We start from the raw sequence: 17,610 nt of genomic DNA on the forward strand, positions 1-17,610 counted from the left end.
ACAGTAACTACAGGTAGAGATGTAACCAGGCATTGTTGAGAACAGTGCTCATTCCTCTAACAGTAACTAGAGGTAGAGATGTAAACAGTCATTGTTGAGAACAGTGCTCATTCCTCTAACAGTAACTAGAGGTAGAGATGTAAACAGGCATTGTTGAGAACAGTGCTCATTCCTCTAACAGTAACTAGAGGTAGAGATGTAACCAGGCATTGTTGAGAACAGTGCTCATTCCTCTAACAGTAACTAGAGGTAGAGATGTAACCAGGCATTGTTGAGGACAGTGCTCATTCCTCTAACAGTAACTAGAGGTAGAGATGTAACCAGGCATTGTTGAGAACAGTGCTCATTCCTCTAACTGTAACTAGAGGTAGAGATGTAACCAGGCATTGTAGAGAACAGTGCTCATTCCTCTAACAGTAACTAGAGAGGTAAACAGGCATTGTTGAGAACAGTGCTCATTCCTCTAACAGTAACTAGAGGTAGAGATGTAACCAGGCATTGTTGAGGACAGTGCTCATTCCTCTAACAGTAACTAGAGGTAGAGATGTAACCAGGCATTGTTGAGAACAGTGCTCATTCCTCTAACTGTAACTAGAGGTAGAGATGTAACCAGGCATTGTAGAGAACAGTGCTCATTCCTCTAACAGTAACTAGAGAGGTAAACAGGCATTGTTGAGAACAGTGCTCATTCCTCTAACAGTAACTAGAGGTAGAGATGTAACCAGGCATTGTTGAGAACAGTGCTCATTCCTCTAACAGTAACTAGAGGTAGAGATGTAAATAGTCATTGTAGAGAACAGTGCTCATTCCTCTAACACTAACTAGAGGTAGAGATGTAACCAGGCATTGTAGAGAACAGTGCTCATTCCTCTAACAGTAACTAGAGGTAGAGATGTAACCAGGCATTGTAGAGAACAGTGCTCATTCCTCTAACAGTAACTAGAGGTAGAGATGTAACCAGGCATTGTAGAGAACAGTGCTCATTCCTCTAACAGTAACTAGAGGTAGAGATGTAACCAGGCATTGTTGAGAACAGTGCTCATTCCTCTAACAGTAACTAGAGGTAGAGATGTAACCAGGCATTGTAGAGAACAGTGCACATTCCTCTAACAGTAACTAGAGGTAGAGATGTAACCAGGCATTGTTGAGAACAGTGCTCATTCCTCTAACAGTAACTAGAGGTAGAGATGTAACCAGGCATTGTTGAGAACAGTGCTCATTCCTCTAACAGTAACTAGAGGTAGAGATGTAACCAGGCATTGTAGAGAACAGTGCTCATTCCTCTAACAGTAACTAGAGGTAGAGATGTAAACAGTCATTGTTGAGAACAGTGCTCATTCCTCTAACAGTAACTAGAGGTAGAGATGTAACCAGGCATTGTAGAGAACAGTGCTCATTCCTCTAACAGTAACTAGAGGTAGTGATGTAAACAGGCATTGTTGAGAACAGTGCTCATTCCTCTAACAGTAACTAGAGGTAGTGATGTAAACAGGCATTGTTGAGAACAGTGCTCATTCCTCTAACAGTAACTAGAGGTAGAGATGTAACCAGGCATTGTTGAGAACAGTGCTCATTCTTCGAACAGTAACTAGAGGTAGAGATGTAACCAGGCATTGTAGAGAACAGTGCTCATTCCTCTAACAGTAACTAGAGGTAGAGATGTAACCAGTCATTGTTGAGAACAGTGCTCATTCCTCTAACAGTAACTAGAAGTAGAGATGTAACCAGGCATTGTTGAGAACAGTGCTCATTCCTCTAACAGTAACTAGAGGTAGAGATGTAAGCAGTCATTGTTGAGAACAGTGCTCATTCCTCTAACAGTAACTAGAGGTAGAGATGTAACCAGGCATTGTAGAGAACAGTGCTCATTCCTCTAACAGTAACTAGAGGTAGAGATGTAACCAGGCATTGTTGAGAACAGTGCTCATTCCTCTAACAGTAACTAGAGGTAGAGATGTAACCAGGCATTGTTGAGAACAGTGCTCATTCCTCTAACAGTAACTAGAAGTAGAGATGTAACCAGGCATTGTTGAGAACAGTGCTCATTCCTCTAACAGTAACTAGAGGTAGAGATGTAAACATGCATTGTTGAGAACAGTGCTCATTCCTCTAACAGTAACTAGAGGTAGAGATGTAACCAGGCATTGTTGAGAACACTGCACATTCCTCTAACAGTAACTAGAGAGGTAAACAGGCATTGTAGAGAACAGTGCTCATTCCTCTAACAGTAACTAGAGGTAGAGATGTAAATAGTCATTGTAGAGAACAGTGCTCATTCCTCTAACACTAACTAGAGGTAGAGATGTAACCAGGCATTGTAGAGAACAGTGCTCATTCCTCTAACAGTAACTAGAGGTAGAGATGTAACCAGGCATTGTAGAGAACAGTGCTCATTCCTCTAACAGTAACTAGAGGTAGAGATGTAACCAGGCATTGTTGAGAACAGTGCTCATTCCTCTAACAGTAACTAGAGGTAGAGATGTAACCAGTCATTGTTGAGAACAGTGCTCATTCCTCTAACAGTAACTAGAGGTAGAGATGTAAACAGTCATTGTTGAGAACAGTGCTCATTCCTCTAACAGTAACTAGAGGTAGAGATGTAACCAGGCATTGTTGAGAACAGTGCTCATTCCTCTAACAGTAACTAGAAGTAGAGATGTAACCAGGCATTGTTGAGAACAGTGCTCATTCCTCTAACAGTAACTAGAGGTAGAGATGTAAGCAGTCATTGTTGAGAACAGTGCTCATTCCTCTAACAGTAACTACAGGTAGAGATGTAACCAGGCATTGTTGAGGACAGTGCTCATTCCTCTAACAGTAACTAGAGGTAGAGATGTAACCAGGCATTGTTGAGAACAGTGCTCATTCCTCTAACTGTAACTAGAGGTAGAGATGTAACCAGGCATTGTTGACAACAGTGCTCATTCCTCTAACAGTAACTAGAGGTAGAGATGTAACCAGGCATTGTTGAGAACAGTGCTCATTCCTCTAACAGTAACTAGAGGTAGAGATGTAAACAGTCATTGTTGAGAACAGTGCTCATTCCTCTAACAGTAACTAGAGGTAGAGATGTAAACAGGCATTGTTGAGAACAGTGCTCATTCCTCTAACAGTAACTAGAGGTAGAGATGTAACCAGGCATTGTTGAGAACAGTGCTCATTCCTCTAACAGTAACTAGAGGTAGAGATGTAACCAGGCATTGTTGAGGACAGTGCTCATTCCTCTAACAGTAACTAGAGGTAGAGATGTAACCAGGCATTGTTGAGAACAGTGCTCATTCCTCTAACTGTAACTAGAGGTAGAGATGTAACCAGGCATTGTAGAGAACAGTGCTCATTCCTCTAACAGTAACTAGAGAGGTAAACAGGCATTGTTGAGAACAGTGCTCATTCCTCTAACAGTAACTAGAGGTAGAGATGTAACCAGGCATTGTTGAGAACAGTGCTCATTCCTCTAACAGTAACTAGAGGTAGAGATGTAACCAGGCATTGTAGAGAACAGTGCTCATTCCTCTAACAGTAACTAGAGGTAGAGATGTAACCAGGCATTGTAGAGAACAGTGCTCATTCCTCTAACAGTAACTAGAGGTAGAGATGTAACCAGGCATTGTAGAGAACAGTGCTCATTCCTCTAACAGTAACTAGAGGTAGAGATGTAACCAGGCATTGTTGAGAACAGTGCTCATTCCTCTAACAGTAACTAGAGGTAGAGATGTAACCAGGCATTGTAGAGAACAGTGCACATTCCTCTAACAGTAACTAGAGGTAGAGATGTAACCAGGCATTGTTGAGAACAGTGCTCATTCCTCTAACAGTAACTAGAGGTAGAGATGTAACCAGGCATTGTTGAGAACAGTGCTCATTCCTCTAACAGTAACTAGAGGTAGAGATGTAACCAGGCATTGTAGAGAACAGTGCTCATTCCTCTAACAGTAACTAGAGGTAGAGATGTAACCAGGCATTGTTGAGAACAGTGCTCATTCCTCTAACAGTAACTAGAGGTAGAGATGTAACCAGGCATTGTTGAGAACAGTGCACATTCCTCTAACAGTAACTAGAGAGGTAAACAGGCATTGTAGAGAACAGTGCTCATTCCTCTAACAGTAACTAGAGGTAGGTAGAGATGTAAATAGTCATTGTAGAGAACAGTGCTCATTCCTCTAACACTAACTAGAGGTAGAGATGTAACCAGGCATTGTAGAGAACAGTGCTCATTCCTCTAACAGTAACTAGAGGTAGAGATGTAACCATGCATTGTAGAGAACAGTGCTCATTCCTCTAACAGTAACTAGAGGTAGTGATGTAACCAGGCATTGTTAAGAACAGTGCTCATTCCTCTAACAGTAACTAGAGGTAGAGATGTAACCAGTCATTGTTGAGAACAGTGCTGATTCCTCTAACAGTAACTAGAGGTAGAGATGTAAACAGTCATTGTTGAGAACAGTGCTCATTCCTCTAACAGTAACTAGAGGTAGAGATGTAACCAGGCATTGTTGAGAACAGTGCTCATTCCTCTAACAGTAACTAGAAGTAGAGATGTAACCAGGCATTGTTGAGAACAGTGCTCATTCCTCTAACAGTAACTAGAGGTAGAGATGTAAGCAGTCATTGTTGAGAACAGTGCTCATTCCTCTAACAGTAACTAGAGGTAGAGATGTAACCAGGCATTGTTGAGGACAGTGCTCATTCCTCTAACAGTAACTAGAGGTAGAGATGTAACCAGGCATTGTTGAGAACAGTGCTCATTCCTCTAACTGTAACTAGAGGTAGAGATGTAACCAGGCATTGTTGAGAACAGTGCTCATTCCTCTAACAGTAACTAGAGGTAGAGATGTAACCAGGCATTGTAGAGAACAGTGCTCATTCCTCTAACAGTAACTAGAGGTAGAGATGTAACCAGGCATTGTAGAGAACAGTGCTCATTCCTCTAACAGTAACTAGAGGTAGAGATGTAACCAGGCATTGTAGAGAACAGTGCTCATTCCTCTAACAGTAACTAGAGGTAGAGATGTAACCAGGCATTGTTGAGAACAGTGCTCATTCCTCTAACAGTAACTAGAGGTAGAGATGTAACCAGGCATTGTAGAGAACAGTGCACATTCCTCTAACAGTAACTAGAGGTAGAGATGTAACCAGGCATTGTTGAGAACAGTGCTCATTCCTCTAACAGTAACTAGAGGTAGAGATGTAACCAGGCATTGTTGAGAACAGTGCTCATTCCTCTAACAGTAACTAGAGGTAGAGATGTAACCAGGCATTGTAGAGAACAGTGCTCATTCCTCTAACAGTAACTAGAGGTAGAGATGTAAACAGTCATTGTTGAGAACAGTGCTCATTCCTCTAACAGTAACTAGAGGTAGAGATGTAACCAGGCATTGTAGAGAACAGTGCTCATTCCTCTAACAGTAACTAGAGGTAGTGATGTAAACAGGCATTGTTGAGAACAGTGCTCATTCCTCTAACAGTAACTAGAGGTAGTGATGTAAACAGGCATTGTTGAGAACAGTGCTCATTCCTCTAACAGTAACTAGAGGTAGAGATGTAACCAGGCATTGTTGAGAACAGTGCTCATTCCTCTAACAGTAACTAGAAGTAGAGATGTAACCAGGCATTGTTGAGAACAGTGCTCATTCCTCTAACAGTAACTAGAGGTAGAGATGTAAGCAGTCATTGTTGAGAACAGTGCTCATTCCTCTAACAGTAACTAGAGGTAGAGATGTAACCAGGCATTGTAGAGAACAGTGCTCATTCCTCTAACAGTAACTAGAGGTAGAGATGTAACCAGGCATTGTTGAGAACAGTGCTCATTCCTCTAACAGTAACTAGAGGTAGAGATGTAAGCAGTCATTGTTGAGAACAGTGCTCATTCCTCTAACAGTAACTAGAGGTAGAGATGTAACCAGGCATTGTTGAGAACAGTGCTCATTCCTCTAACAGTAACTAGAGGTAGAGATGTAAACAGTCATTGTTGAGAACAGTGCTCATTCCTCTAACAGTAACTAGAGGTAGAGATGTAACCAGGCATTGTTGAGAACAGTGCTCATTCCTCTAACAGTAACTAGAAGTAGAGATGTAACCAGGCATTGTTGAGAACAGTGCTCATTCCTCTAACAGTAACTAGAGGTAGAGATGTAAGCAGTCATTGTTGAGAACAGTGCTCATTCCTCTAACAGTAACTAGAGGTAGAGATGTAACCAGGCATTGTTGAGAACAGTGCTCATTCCTCTAACAGTAACTAGAGGTAGAGATGTAACCAGGCATTGTTGAGAACAGTGCTCATTCCTCTAACAGTAACTAGAGGTAGAGATGTAACCAGGCATTGTTGAGAACAGTGCACATTCCTCTAACAGTAACTAGAGAGGTAAACAGGCATTGTAGAGAACAGTGCTCATTCCTCTAACAGTAACTAGAGGTAGAGATGTAAATAGTCATTGTAGAGAACAGTGCTCATTCCTCTAACACTAACTAGAGGTAGAGATGTAACCAGGCATTGTAGAGAACAGTGCTCATTCCTCTAACAGTAACTAGAGGTAGAGATGTAACCAGGCATTGTAGAGAACAGTGCTCATTCCTCTAACAGTAACTAGAGGTAGAGATGTAACCAGGCATTGTTGAGAACAGTGCTCATTCCTCTAACAGTAACTAGAGGTAGAGATGTAACCAGGCATTGTTGAGAACAGTGCTCATTCCTCTAACAGTAACTAGAGGTAGAGATGTAAACAGGCATTGTTGAGAACAGTGCTCATTCCTCTAACAGTAACTAGAGGTAGAGATGTAACCAGGCATTGTTGAGAACAGTGCTCATTCCTCTAACAGTAACTAGAAGTAGAGATGTAACCAGGCATTGTTGAGAACAGTGCTCATTCCTCTAACAGTAACTAGAGGTAGAGATGTAAGCAGTCATTGTTGAGAACAGTGCTCATTCCTCTAACAGTAACTAGAGGTAGAGATGTAACCAGGCATTGTTGAGAACAGTGCTCATTCCTCTAACAGTAACTAGAGGTAGAGATGTAACCAGGCATTGTTGAGAACAGTGCTCATTCCTCTAACAGTAACTAGAGGTAGAGATGTAACCAGGCATTGTTGAGAACAGTGCACATTCCTCTAACAGTAACTAGAGAGATGTAAACAGGCATTGTAGAGAACAGTGCTCATTCCTCTAACAGTAACTAGAGGTAGAGATGTAAATAGTCATTGTAGAGAACAGTGCTCATTCCTCTAACACTAACTAGAGGTAGAGATGTAACCAGGCATTGTAGAGAACAGTGCTCATTCCTCTAACAGTAACTAGAGGTAGAGATGTAACCAGGCATTGTAGAGAACAGTGCTCATTCCTCTAACAGTAACTAGAGGTAGAGATGTAACCAGGCATTGTTGAGAACAGTGCTCATTCCTCTAACAGTAACTAGAGGTAGAGATGTAACCAGGCATTGTTGAGAACAGTGCTCATTCCTCTAACAGTAACTAGAGGTAGAGATGTAAACAGGCATTGTTGAGAACAGTGCTCATTCCTCTAACAGTAACTAGAGGTAGAGATGTAACCAGGCATTGTTGAGAACAGTGCTCATTCCTCTAACAGTAACTAGAGGTAGAGATGTAAACAGTCATTGTTGGAACAGTGCTCATTCCTCTAACAGTAACTAGAGGTAGAGATGTAAACAGTCATTGTTGGAACAGTGCTCATTCCTCTAACAGTAACTAGAGGTAGAGATGTAACCAGGCATTGTTGAGAACAGTGCTCATTCCTCTAACAGTAACTAGAGGTAGAGATGTAAACAGGCATTGTTGAGAACAGTGCTCATTCCTCTAACAGTAACTAGAGGTAGAGATGTAACCAGGCATTGTTGGAACAGTGCTCATTCCTCTAACAGTAACTAGAGGTAGAGATGTAACCAGGCATTGTTGAGAACAGTGCTCATTCCTCTAACAGTAACTAGAGGTAGAGATGTAACCAGGCATTGTTGAGAACAGTGCTCATTCCTCTAACAGTAACTAGAAGTAGAGATGTAACCAGGCATTGTTGAGAACAGTGCTCATTCCTCTAACAGTAACTAGAAGTAGAGATGTAAACAGTCATTGTTGAGAACAGTGCTCATTCCTCTAACAGTAACTAGAGGCAGAGATGTAACCAGGCATTGTAGAGAACAGTGCTCATTCCTCTAACAGTAACTAGAAGTAGAGATGTAACCAGGCATTGTTGAGAACAGTGCTCATTCCTCTAACAGTAACTAGAAGTAGAGATGTAAACAGTCATTGTTGAGAACAGTGCTCATTCCTCTAACAGTAACTAGAGGCAGAGATGTAACCAGGCATTGTAGAGAACAGTGCTCAATCCTCTAACAGTAACTAGAGGCAGAGATGTAACCAGGCATTGTTGAGAACAGTGCTCATTCCTCTAACAGTAACTAGAGGTAGAGATGTAGGCATCACAGGATGCTGCATTAGCCTCTGTCATTAAGAGTGGTGCATATGACCTTGTTGATGATGGGAATGGCTTGTCTCATTATTGACGTCAGTTTATGAGCCAGTTTTGATATCCATTCATCATGATCAATTCCACCGGTTAAGCTGCGCCACTTGGCGGATCATGTTTCGGAGGACACACGTCTCGACCATCGTCTCTCCCGAGCCCGTTGGGGAGTTGCAGTGATGACACACGTCTCGACCATCGTCTCTCCCGAGCCCGTTGGGGAGTTGCAGTGATGACACACGTCTCGACCATCGTCTCTCCCGAGCCCGTTGGGGAGTTGCAGTGAGGACACACGTCTCGACCATCGTCTCTCCCGAGCCCATTGGGGAGTTGCAGTGAGGACACACGTCTCGACCATCGTCTCTCCCGAGCCCGTTGGGGAGTTGCAGTGAGGACACACGTCTCGACCATCGTCTCTCCCGAGCCCGTTGGGGAGTTGCAGTGAGGACACACGTCTCGACCATCGTCTCTCCCGAGCCCGTTGGGGAGTTGCAGTGAGGACACACGTCTCGACCATCGTCTCTCCCGAGCCCGTTGGGGAGTTGCAGTGAGGACACACGTCTCGACCATCGTCTCTCCCGAGCCCGTTGGGGAGTTGCAGTGATGACACACGTCTCGACCATCGTCTCTCCCGAGCCCGTTGGGGAGTTGCAGTGATGACACACGCCTCGACCATCGTCTCTCCCGAGCCCGTTGGGGAGTTGCAGTGATGACACACGTCTCGACCATCGTCTCTCCCGAGCCCGTTGGGGAGTTGCAGTGAGGACACACGTCTCGACCATCGTCTCTCCCGAGCCCGTTGGGGAGTTGCAGTGAGGACACACGTCTCGACCATCGTCTCTCCCGAGCCCGTTGGGGAGTTGCAGTGAGGACACACGTCTCGACCATCGTCTCTCCCGAGCCCGTTGGGGAGTTGCAGTGAGGACACACGTCTCGACCATCGTCTCTCCCGAGCCCGTTGGGGAGTTGCAGTGAGGACACACGTCTCGACCATCGTCTCTCCCGAGCCCGTTGGGGAGTTGCAGTGATGACACACGCCTCGACCATCGTCTCTCCCGAGCCCGTTGGGGAGTTGCAGTGAGGACACGTCTCGACCATCGTCTCTCCCGAGCCCGTTGGGGAGTTGCAGTGATGACACACGTCTCGACCATCGTCTCTCCCGAGCCCGTTGGGGAGTTGCAGTGATGACACACGTCTCGACCATCGTCTCTCCCGAGCCCGTTGGGGAGTTGCAGTGATGACACACGTCTCGACCATCGTCTCTCCCGAGCCCGTTGGGGAGTTGCAGTGATGACACACGTCTCGACCATCGTCTCTCCCGAGCCCGTTGGGGAGTTGCAGTGATGACACACGTCTCGACCATCGTCTCTCCCGAGCCCGTTGGGGAGTTGCAGTGAGGACACACGTCTCGACCATCGTCTCTCCCGAGCCCGTTGGGGAGTTGCAGTGATGACACACGTCTCGACCATCGTCTCTCCCGAGCCCGTTGGGGAGTTGCAGTGAGGACACACGTCTCGACCATCGTCTCTCCCGAGCCCGTTGGGGAGTTGCAGTGATGAGACAAAATCGTAACTACCAATTGGATGTCACAAAAATGGGGTCAAATTTGAAAAAAATATATAATAATACAAATATATTAAGTAATAATAACTTGTAAAATCTCAATGACTTTAGATTAGCAGAACACAAATACATTTAGATTTACTCAACAACATAATATTTGTTAACAGTACTCAACAATATTAAGGGATAAGAAATATTATTGGCATATGAGTTAGTAGCACTTTTTAATTTGAGTTCTACTGACCGTTGGAGATGTTTGAGTAGCCACTACTACAGTTAACCCACTGTTCCTAGGCTGTCATTGAAAATAAGAATTTGTTCTTAACTGACTTACCTAGTTAAATAAAAATAAAAATAAAAAATAAAAATCTGGACTCTTAATATAGGCCTTTTCCAACATCACATATAGTACAGTATGTTAATGTGGCCTGCAGAACTCAGTCAACATGTGGCAGACACGGTGCTTGGATTTACACTACAGCTGCAGTGACCAGGCTGGAGGACATTGTTAGCAGAGGAAACCCGCTAACAATGTGTGAACCACAGATCCATCCATCCATTCTCAGACCATTCAGCAGCAGACGGGCGTGGAGTCCTAAGATCAGTCCTAAACGTGGCAGGAAAAGTCCCTCTGACTCACATTGGAATCGTAAACAGTCTAAGGTACTCAGGGTACACTGTTCCTATGACCTAAGCCAGGACAGACATACAGACATATACAGCTTTATCATGGATGTGTTCCCTCAGGTGCAAAAGACCCTGAATGAAACAGGCAGGGCAGGATGTTCACATGGCAAAACTGGGGTGAACTTTTTCCTTTGCCAGAGATAATAACAGTCTAACCCTTGACCCCTGTAGGAAAGACAGAGTCAGACAAAAAGACAGAGAATAGCAGATAGAGAGTCCTAGCCTACCTTGTCCCATGTGAGCTCCAGTGAGGGCCTCCTTGGCAGTTCCGAAGCCCAGCTCCCTGCACACCACGCTGGCTGAGTTGAGGTCCCACAGGTGGTCTACGATGGTACCCCACTTCCCCTCCTTCAACACCTCCACACGGCCCTCGCCCAGCCTGGGGCCAGCCTTCAGACGCACCGGCTAGAGTGGGAGAGAAGAGATTTAGAGAAACAGAGAGAGATGGTGAGAGAGAGAGAGAGAGAGAGAGAGAGAGAGAGAGAGAGAGAGAGAGAGAGAGAGAGAGAGAATTGGAGAGAAAGAAAGAGAGAGAGAGAAGGAGATTGAAAGACAGTGGCAAGGTCTTGGCTATTAGCACAGTGAGAGGCATGGAGTGTGGTGTGTGTCAGTGTATGTGTGTGTGCGTCAGTGTGTGTGTGCGTGCATGTGTGCCTGCGTCTGTCTCTTACTACAATTGGGTGGGGTGCTTGGGGTCTTCCAGATGACATGAGCGCAAACTGTGGTCCCAGTACACACCTCGCCACAGCGTGTCTCCCACTCTTACAGGGGGAGGGGCTAAGTGGGATGGACAGCTTAGTGTGACACTCTGATAGGCTGGTCTCTGACCCCAGGCAGTGAACCTTCTCTACCCAGTAACTTTTCTTACTAGCCATGAGGCTCAGCCTAGGAAGGGGGAGAGAAGAGGTTGTAAGTGTATTAGAATGCTTTATAACACATTATAACATACTAGATGGTAATTTTCCATTAAGAAAAATTTATGGAACTTGCTTTAATTCTTTACAAGTATTGTTGTGGTAGTGGAATATGTTTAAAATGTATTACTTAAGCCAAGAAGTTCAATATACTCAAAATTTAATTCAGTAAGATAATTGGTCTGATTACTTTGATAGACTACAATATCAACCTTATTACTTTGGATTGTGTGGCAGTTAGATCACATATTTTATCACAAATAACTAGACTCAGACTAGCCTACCAGACTTGTATACACTCCTACTAGAATAACTAGACTCAGACTAGCCTACCAGACTTTATACACTCCTACTAGAATAACTAGACTCAGACTAGCCTACCAGATTTTATACACTCCTACTAGAATAACTAGACTCAGACTAGCCTACCAGATTTTATACACTCCTACTAGAATAACTAGACTCAGACTTAGCCTACACTCCCAGAATAACTAGACTCAGACTTTTATACACTCCTACTAGAATAACTAGACTCAGACTACTCAGACTTTATACACTCCTACTAGAATAACTAGACTCAGAGCCTTTTATACACTCCTACTAGAAATAACTAGACTCAGACTAGCCTACTACAGATTTTATACAGACTTGTATACACCTACTAGAATAACTAGACTCAGACTAGCCTACCAGAGCCTACTAGAATAACTAGATTTTATACCAGATTTTATACAGTCCTACTAGAATAACTAGACTCAGACTAGCCTACCAGATTTTATACACTCCTACTAGAATAACTAGACTCAGACTAGCCTACCAGACTTTATACACTCCTACTAGAATAACTAGACTGTGCATAGCTAATGTCTGGTCATTTATGTCATCTCCGTTCCATGAAGAAGAGGAACAAGACTTTAATGTGTGCATAGCTAATGTCTGGTCATTTATGTCATCTCCGTTCCATGAAGAAGAGGAACTAGAGAAGCACTCTCCAGGAACACTTCGTATGAATACTTTATAATGCATTACTATAGTAGATATACTGTATAGTAGATGCAATTTAGCAGACACTTTTATCCAAAATGACTTACAGTCATGTGTGCTAAAATCACATACACAAACAGTATCAACATCTGGAGAACAAAGAATTTGTAGTTAGTTGAGATGTTCCAACATCTGAGTTGGTCTTACTTTGTGGATGGATCAGCAAGCTTGGTGTCCCAGATTTTCCTGTGAAGAAACAGGAAAAATATAAAAGGACGTTAGTATCTCTTCCGTTGATTAGTTGAGGTTTCGTGAAGCACCTGTTCGTCCTGTGAGGTGTGATGACTAAAGCTTACCCACTGAGTTAGCTTTTGTAGACGACAACTGTCTGATGTACTTGGTTCATGCCACACACAGTGATACCCAAACACTGACTGTAGATATCTGGTGTTTGTATGGTCCATGCCACACAGAATGATTCCCTCACACACACTGTTTATCAGCCACATCGGTAGGCATGTGTTGTTGGTGTACATGGACACAGACAGAAACAGTTATGTCCTAGAAGCATCTGTACCTGTCATACTGGCCTTACGGATGCCAACCAGTAGAAATACACTAACATAGATACATATTGTCAGCCTAAAGAGAGGCCCATCTGTATTGAGATGCAGTAAATCGTTGTGTGTGTGTGTGTGTGTGTGTGTGTGTATGTGGGATCGTGAAATTTTCCCTTCTCTCTGACCAACACTTCCTGTCTCTCTTTCCTTTATGTTGGGGTGTAGATGTCTAGCCTAGGTCTGTGTGTATGTTTAGAACGACTGGTCAGAGTGTAGTAGGTCTATGTACACCCAGCTAAGCCAGGCTTTAAGAGAAAAACAATGATGTCTGTTGCCAACTCACAGTAGATCTGCTCAAACAGCTGGGCTGTATTCATTATGCACCAAATGGAAGTAAACAGAATAAAACAGGGAGGGACTATGACTTCAATAACAAACGCTTACTTGGCATTTTACAAGAACATTGCTAGTACAACAACATTTGTAAATAACTCTTGAAAGCGAGAAAGGGATTCAAACTAAATACCGCTCCTTTTGAAACTACTCATTATACTAACCAACCATGCGTAGGCTGAAAAAATGTGACTTTCAACACCAACTATGGACGACATTGCTGGGAAAAGGTTGAAACAAAACACACACACAAACAAACAGTGTTGGCACACTTTAACCATAAGAACTGGTCAGTCTGTCCGAGAAACTCCCTCCCTCCCTCCCTCCCTCCCTCCCTCCCTCCCTCCCTCCCTCCCTCCCTCCCTCCCTCCCTCCCCCTTCCCCTCCCTCCCTCCCTCCCTCCCTCCCTCCCTCCCTCCTCCCTCCCTCCCTCCCTCCCTCCTCCCTCCCTCCCTCCCTCCCTCCCTCCTCCCTCTCTCCCTCACTCCCTCCCTCCCTCCCTCCCTCCCTCCCTCCCTCCCTCCTCCCTCCCCTCCCTCCCTCCCTCCCTCCCTCCCTCCCTCTCTCCCTCCTCTCCCCCTCCCTCCCTCCCTCCCTCTCCCTCCCTCTCTCCCTCCCTCCCTCTCTCCCTCCCTCCCTCCCTCCCTCTCCCTCCTCTCCCTCCCTCTCCCTCCCTCTCTCTCTCCTCCCTCCCTCCTCCCTCCCTCCCTCCCTCCCCCTCCCACTCGCTCACATACACAAACACGGTTGATCTGCATGGAAATAGCCGTCCCACAGTTCCCACCCCTAGATGCAGAGAGTGCCAAACGGGAGCTGAGGCAGACTAGACTACACATACACACACACACACACACACACCAACGCACACACACGCACACACACAACTCACAACTACTTAGGTAAACAAATACATCTACGGATATTCATAACACAGGATATTTGGATTTCCAACATGAAACTAACACATTCCTGCCTTGCTAGTCACAAAGTCTACAAAGGAGGATGTTGGAATGAAGAGAGACATTGTTTCAGCCCTGGTGTTGTAAAGTAGTTAAGTTAGTTAAGTCCTGTTACAGTGGGAAAGTAGATGTCACTTCTTTCTGGTATGGTACCTCCTTGCACTATTTTTGTTGTTGACCTAAATATAGAATTACATACAGAATCATTATGCATTTACTGTAATATCATCTCTCATCACTGAGGCCTCATAGTAAATATTTGTTGTTTAACTTTTAAAATGTTTACCTTTTAACGGCACATTAACACTGTAACGAGAGTCGGGAAGTAAGTTCAGGGAGTGAAGTCAGTTAGCTGTGATCCCTTGAAAGTTATGCTTTTTATCCTTAGTCATAGGCAAAACATGTGCTTTCTCAGGTAAAACCTTTGCAGATGCTCTTATCCAGAGCAACTTACAGGAGAAATAAGGGTTAAGTGCCTTGCTCAAGGCACATTGACAGATTTTTCACCTAGTCAGCTCAGGGATTCGAACCAGCGACATTTCGGTTCCTGGCACAACGGCTCTTTTAAGATAGCTAGCTTTCTTGACAGGAAACAACGTGTCATTTGGGTGAACTATCCCTTTAAAGCATCAAAGGTTGAACTATTAGACCCCTAGAGTCGATGTCCGTGCCCTCGCGGAAATCAAACTAGTATAATAACAAATACCCAGCAAAATCTGTCTGTTTAAGGTAGAGATGTCTTTTTTTGTTGCATGTGCTGCATCTCAATCCATCGCATCCGCCAATGGTGGCCTTCCATTGGCCAGGTCAGCCATGTGCTGCATCTCAATCCATCGCATCCGCCAATGGTGGCCTTCCATTGGCCAGGTCAGCCATGTGCTGCATCTCAATCCATCGCCTTCCATTGGCCAGGTCAGCCATGTGCTGCATCTCAATCCATCGCATCCGCCAATGGTGGCCTTCCATTGGCCAGGTCACCCATGATACAAGTCAGTATTCAATGTCCATCCATGTCACAGGGCGTCAGGAGATGGAGTGGAAACTGGCCACTAGAGGCAACAGTAAGCACTGTTACCTTCAAGTAGGTTTTGGTGTTGTAGACGGGGATGCTGGATGAGAGTAAGAGTCTGCCTCTAATTCCAAAGGTTGTAAGTTTATATCCAGTGATGTAAAGTTATTTTTGATATTTTTGTTTTAAGCCTATCCCAGACCTTAACCCTTATCATAAGTAACCTTTCAGAATGAATGCCTAACCTAAGAATTCAGAGTTAATGCCTAACCTTAAGAATTCAGAGTTAATGCCTAACCTTAAGAATTCAGAGTTAATGCCTAACCTTAAGAATTCAAAGTTAATGCCTAACCTTAAGAATTCAGAGTTAATGCCTAACCTTAAGAATTCAGAGTTAATGCCTAACCTTAAGAATTCAGAGTTAATGCCTGAACTTAACTTTAAACACTTCGAAATTTGATGTTCGGAACAACTTCTAAATGTTTATGCTTGAGGAACATGGATGAATGTCTAATTCTGATGTGAGACTGAGAGCTGGTAGCCACAACTGCGGTGTTTGTCAGACCAGGAGATATCCCAAAAATCGGTCTTCTCACGAAAACATCTGTAGCGTCAGAACGGTTTGGTCTACAAACTAATATGACCATTCCATGGAAAGATGAGACTCTCACAAACAAATACATGTCAGTTGTATTTGCTTTAGGATGCCCACAAGCCTCACAAGACTCGTCTGAATGTGGCCCAGTACCAGTTACATAAATAAATGGAGGTATACACTGAGTATACAAAGCATTAAGAACACCTGCTTTTTCCATGTCATAGACTGACCAGGTGATACAAGGTGAAAGCTATGATCCCTTATTGATGTCACTCGTTAAATCCACTTCAATCAGTGTAGATGAAGGGGAGGAGACAGGTTAAAGGAGGATTTCTAAGCCTTTAGACAATAGAGACATGGATTGTGAATGTGTGACATTCAGAGGGTGAATGGGCAAGACAAAAGACTGAAGTGCCTTTAAACAGGGTATGGTAGTAGGTGCCAGGCTCACCGGTTTGTGTAAAGAACTGCAACGCTGCTGGGTTTTTCACACTCAAAAGTTTCCCGTGTGTATAAAGAATGGTCCTCCACCCAACTGACATCAAGCCAACTTGACTGACATCAAGCCAACTCAACTGTGGGAAGCATTGCAGTCAACTGTGGCATCCCTGTGGATGTTAGCTTAAGCCATCAAAAGTTGAATTATATGTATATGTAAGTTTCAGACAGACATATACTGCAGCAGTAAGGTCATGCTAAAGGGCTTGTGGTGGATTGAGACAGACACACACGCTGCGAATTGAATTGAACACTTATTCTTAAATGAAATTCGTAAAATAACTTGGATGTGTCTACCATGTGTCTCTGTTGTAAAACGTTCGTAACCCAGAGAATAGACACACACATATACGCAAAGGCGCGCCAGCACACACACACACCCACCCACACACACGTAACCAGGGGAGAGAATGTCTGTGACATAATTGTGACCTCACCACACACCAATCAAACCAACTATTTCCCTCACCACACTGGCACTGACTAAATTGAGCACCGAGGAAAGAAAACCACATATCAACCATTTCCCAGACTCCTTTGATTCAGTTACAGTATATTTGGTTGAACTTTGGTGGAACTTCACCTAAATTCCCTTAACTTCAACCTAACTTCAAAGCATTGGAAAAAAGTCCTATATATAAAACCCATGTATTGTTACTACTACTCTAACTTTATTCATGCTACTTCTCCTGTCTTTGAAGATACAGTGTCCTCTGAAAGTATTCATACTCCTTAACTTATTCCACATTTAGTTGTGTTACAACCTGAACTCAAAATGGATTAAATAGATGTTTTTCTCTCACCGATCTACACAGAATTCCCCATAATGACAAAGTGAAAACATGTTTTTAGATTTTTTTTGCTAATTTATTAAAAATAAAATACAGAAATATCTAATTTACATGAGCATTCACACCCCTGAGTCAATACATGTTAGAATCAACTTTGGCAGCGATTACAGCTGATGAGTATTTC

General features: G+C 43.8%; 1 protein-coding gene across 1 annotated transcript in view; it reads right to left on the reverse strand.

The window, feature by feature from the left end:
- Positions 1 to 17,610, reverse strand: part of LOC115117071 (lysyl oxidase homolog 4-like) — a 59,502-nt gene that overhangs the window by 29,480 nt on the left and 12,412 nt on the right. The window contains exons 5-7 of the mRNA XM_065023056.1: positions 12,826 to 12,864; positions 11,392 to 11,605; positions 10,948 to 11,125 (exon numbers count right to left, since the gene is read on the reverse strand). Coding sequence (XP_064879128.1) covers positions 10,948 to 11,125; positions 11,392 to 11,605; positions 12,826 to 12,864 — 431 coding nt within the window. The remainder of the gene's footprint in view (positions 1 to 10,947; positions 11,126 to 11,391; positions 11,606 to 12,825; positions 12,865 to 17,610) is intronic.

Source organism: Oncorhynchus nerka, linkage group LG10 (genome assembly GCF_034236695.1).
Source record: "Oncorhynchus nerka isolate Pitt River linkage group LG10, Oner_Uvic_2.0, whole genome shotgun sequence".
NCBI lineage: Eukaryota > Metazoa > Chordata > Actinopteri > Salmoniformes > Salmonidae > Oncorhynchus > Oncorhynchus nerka.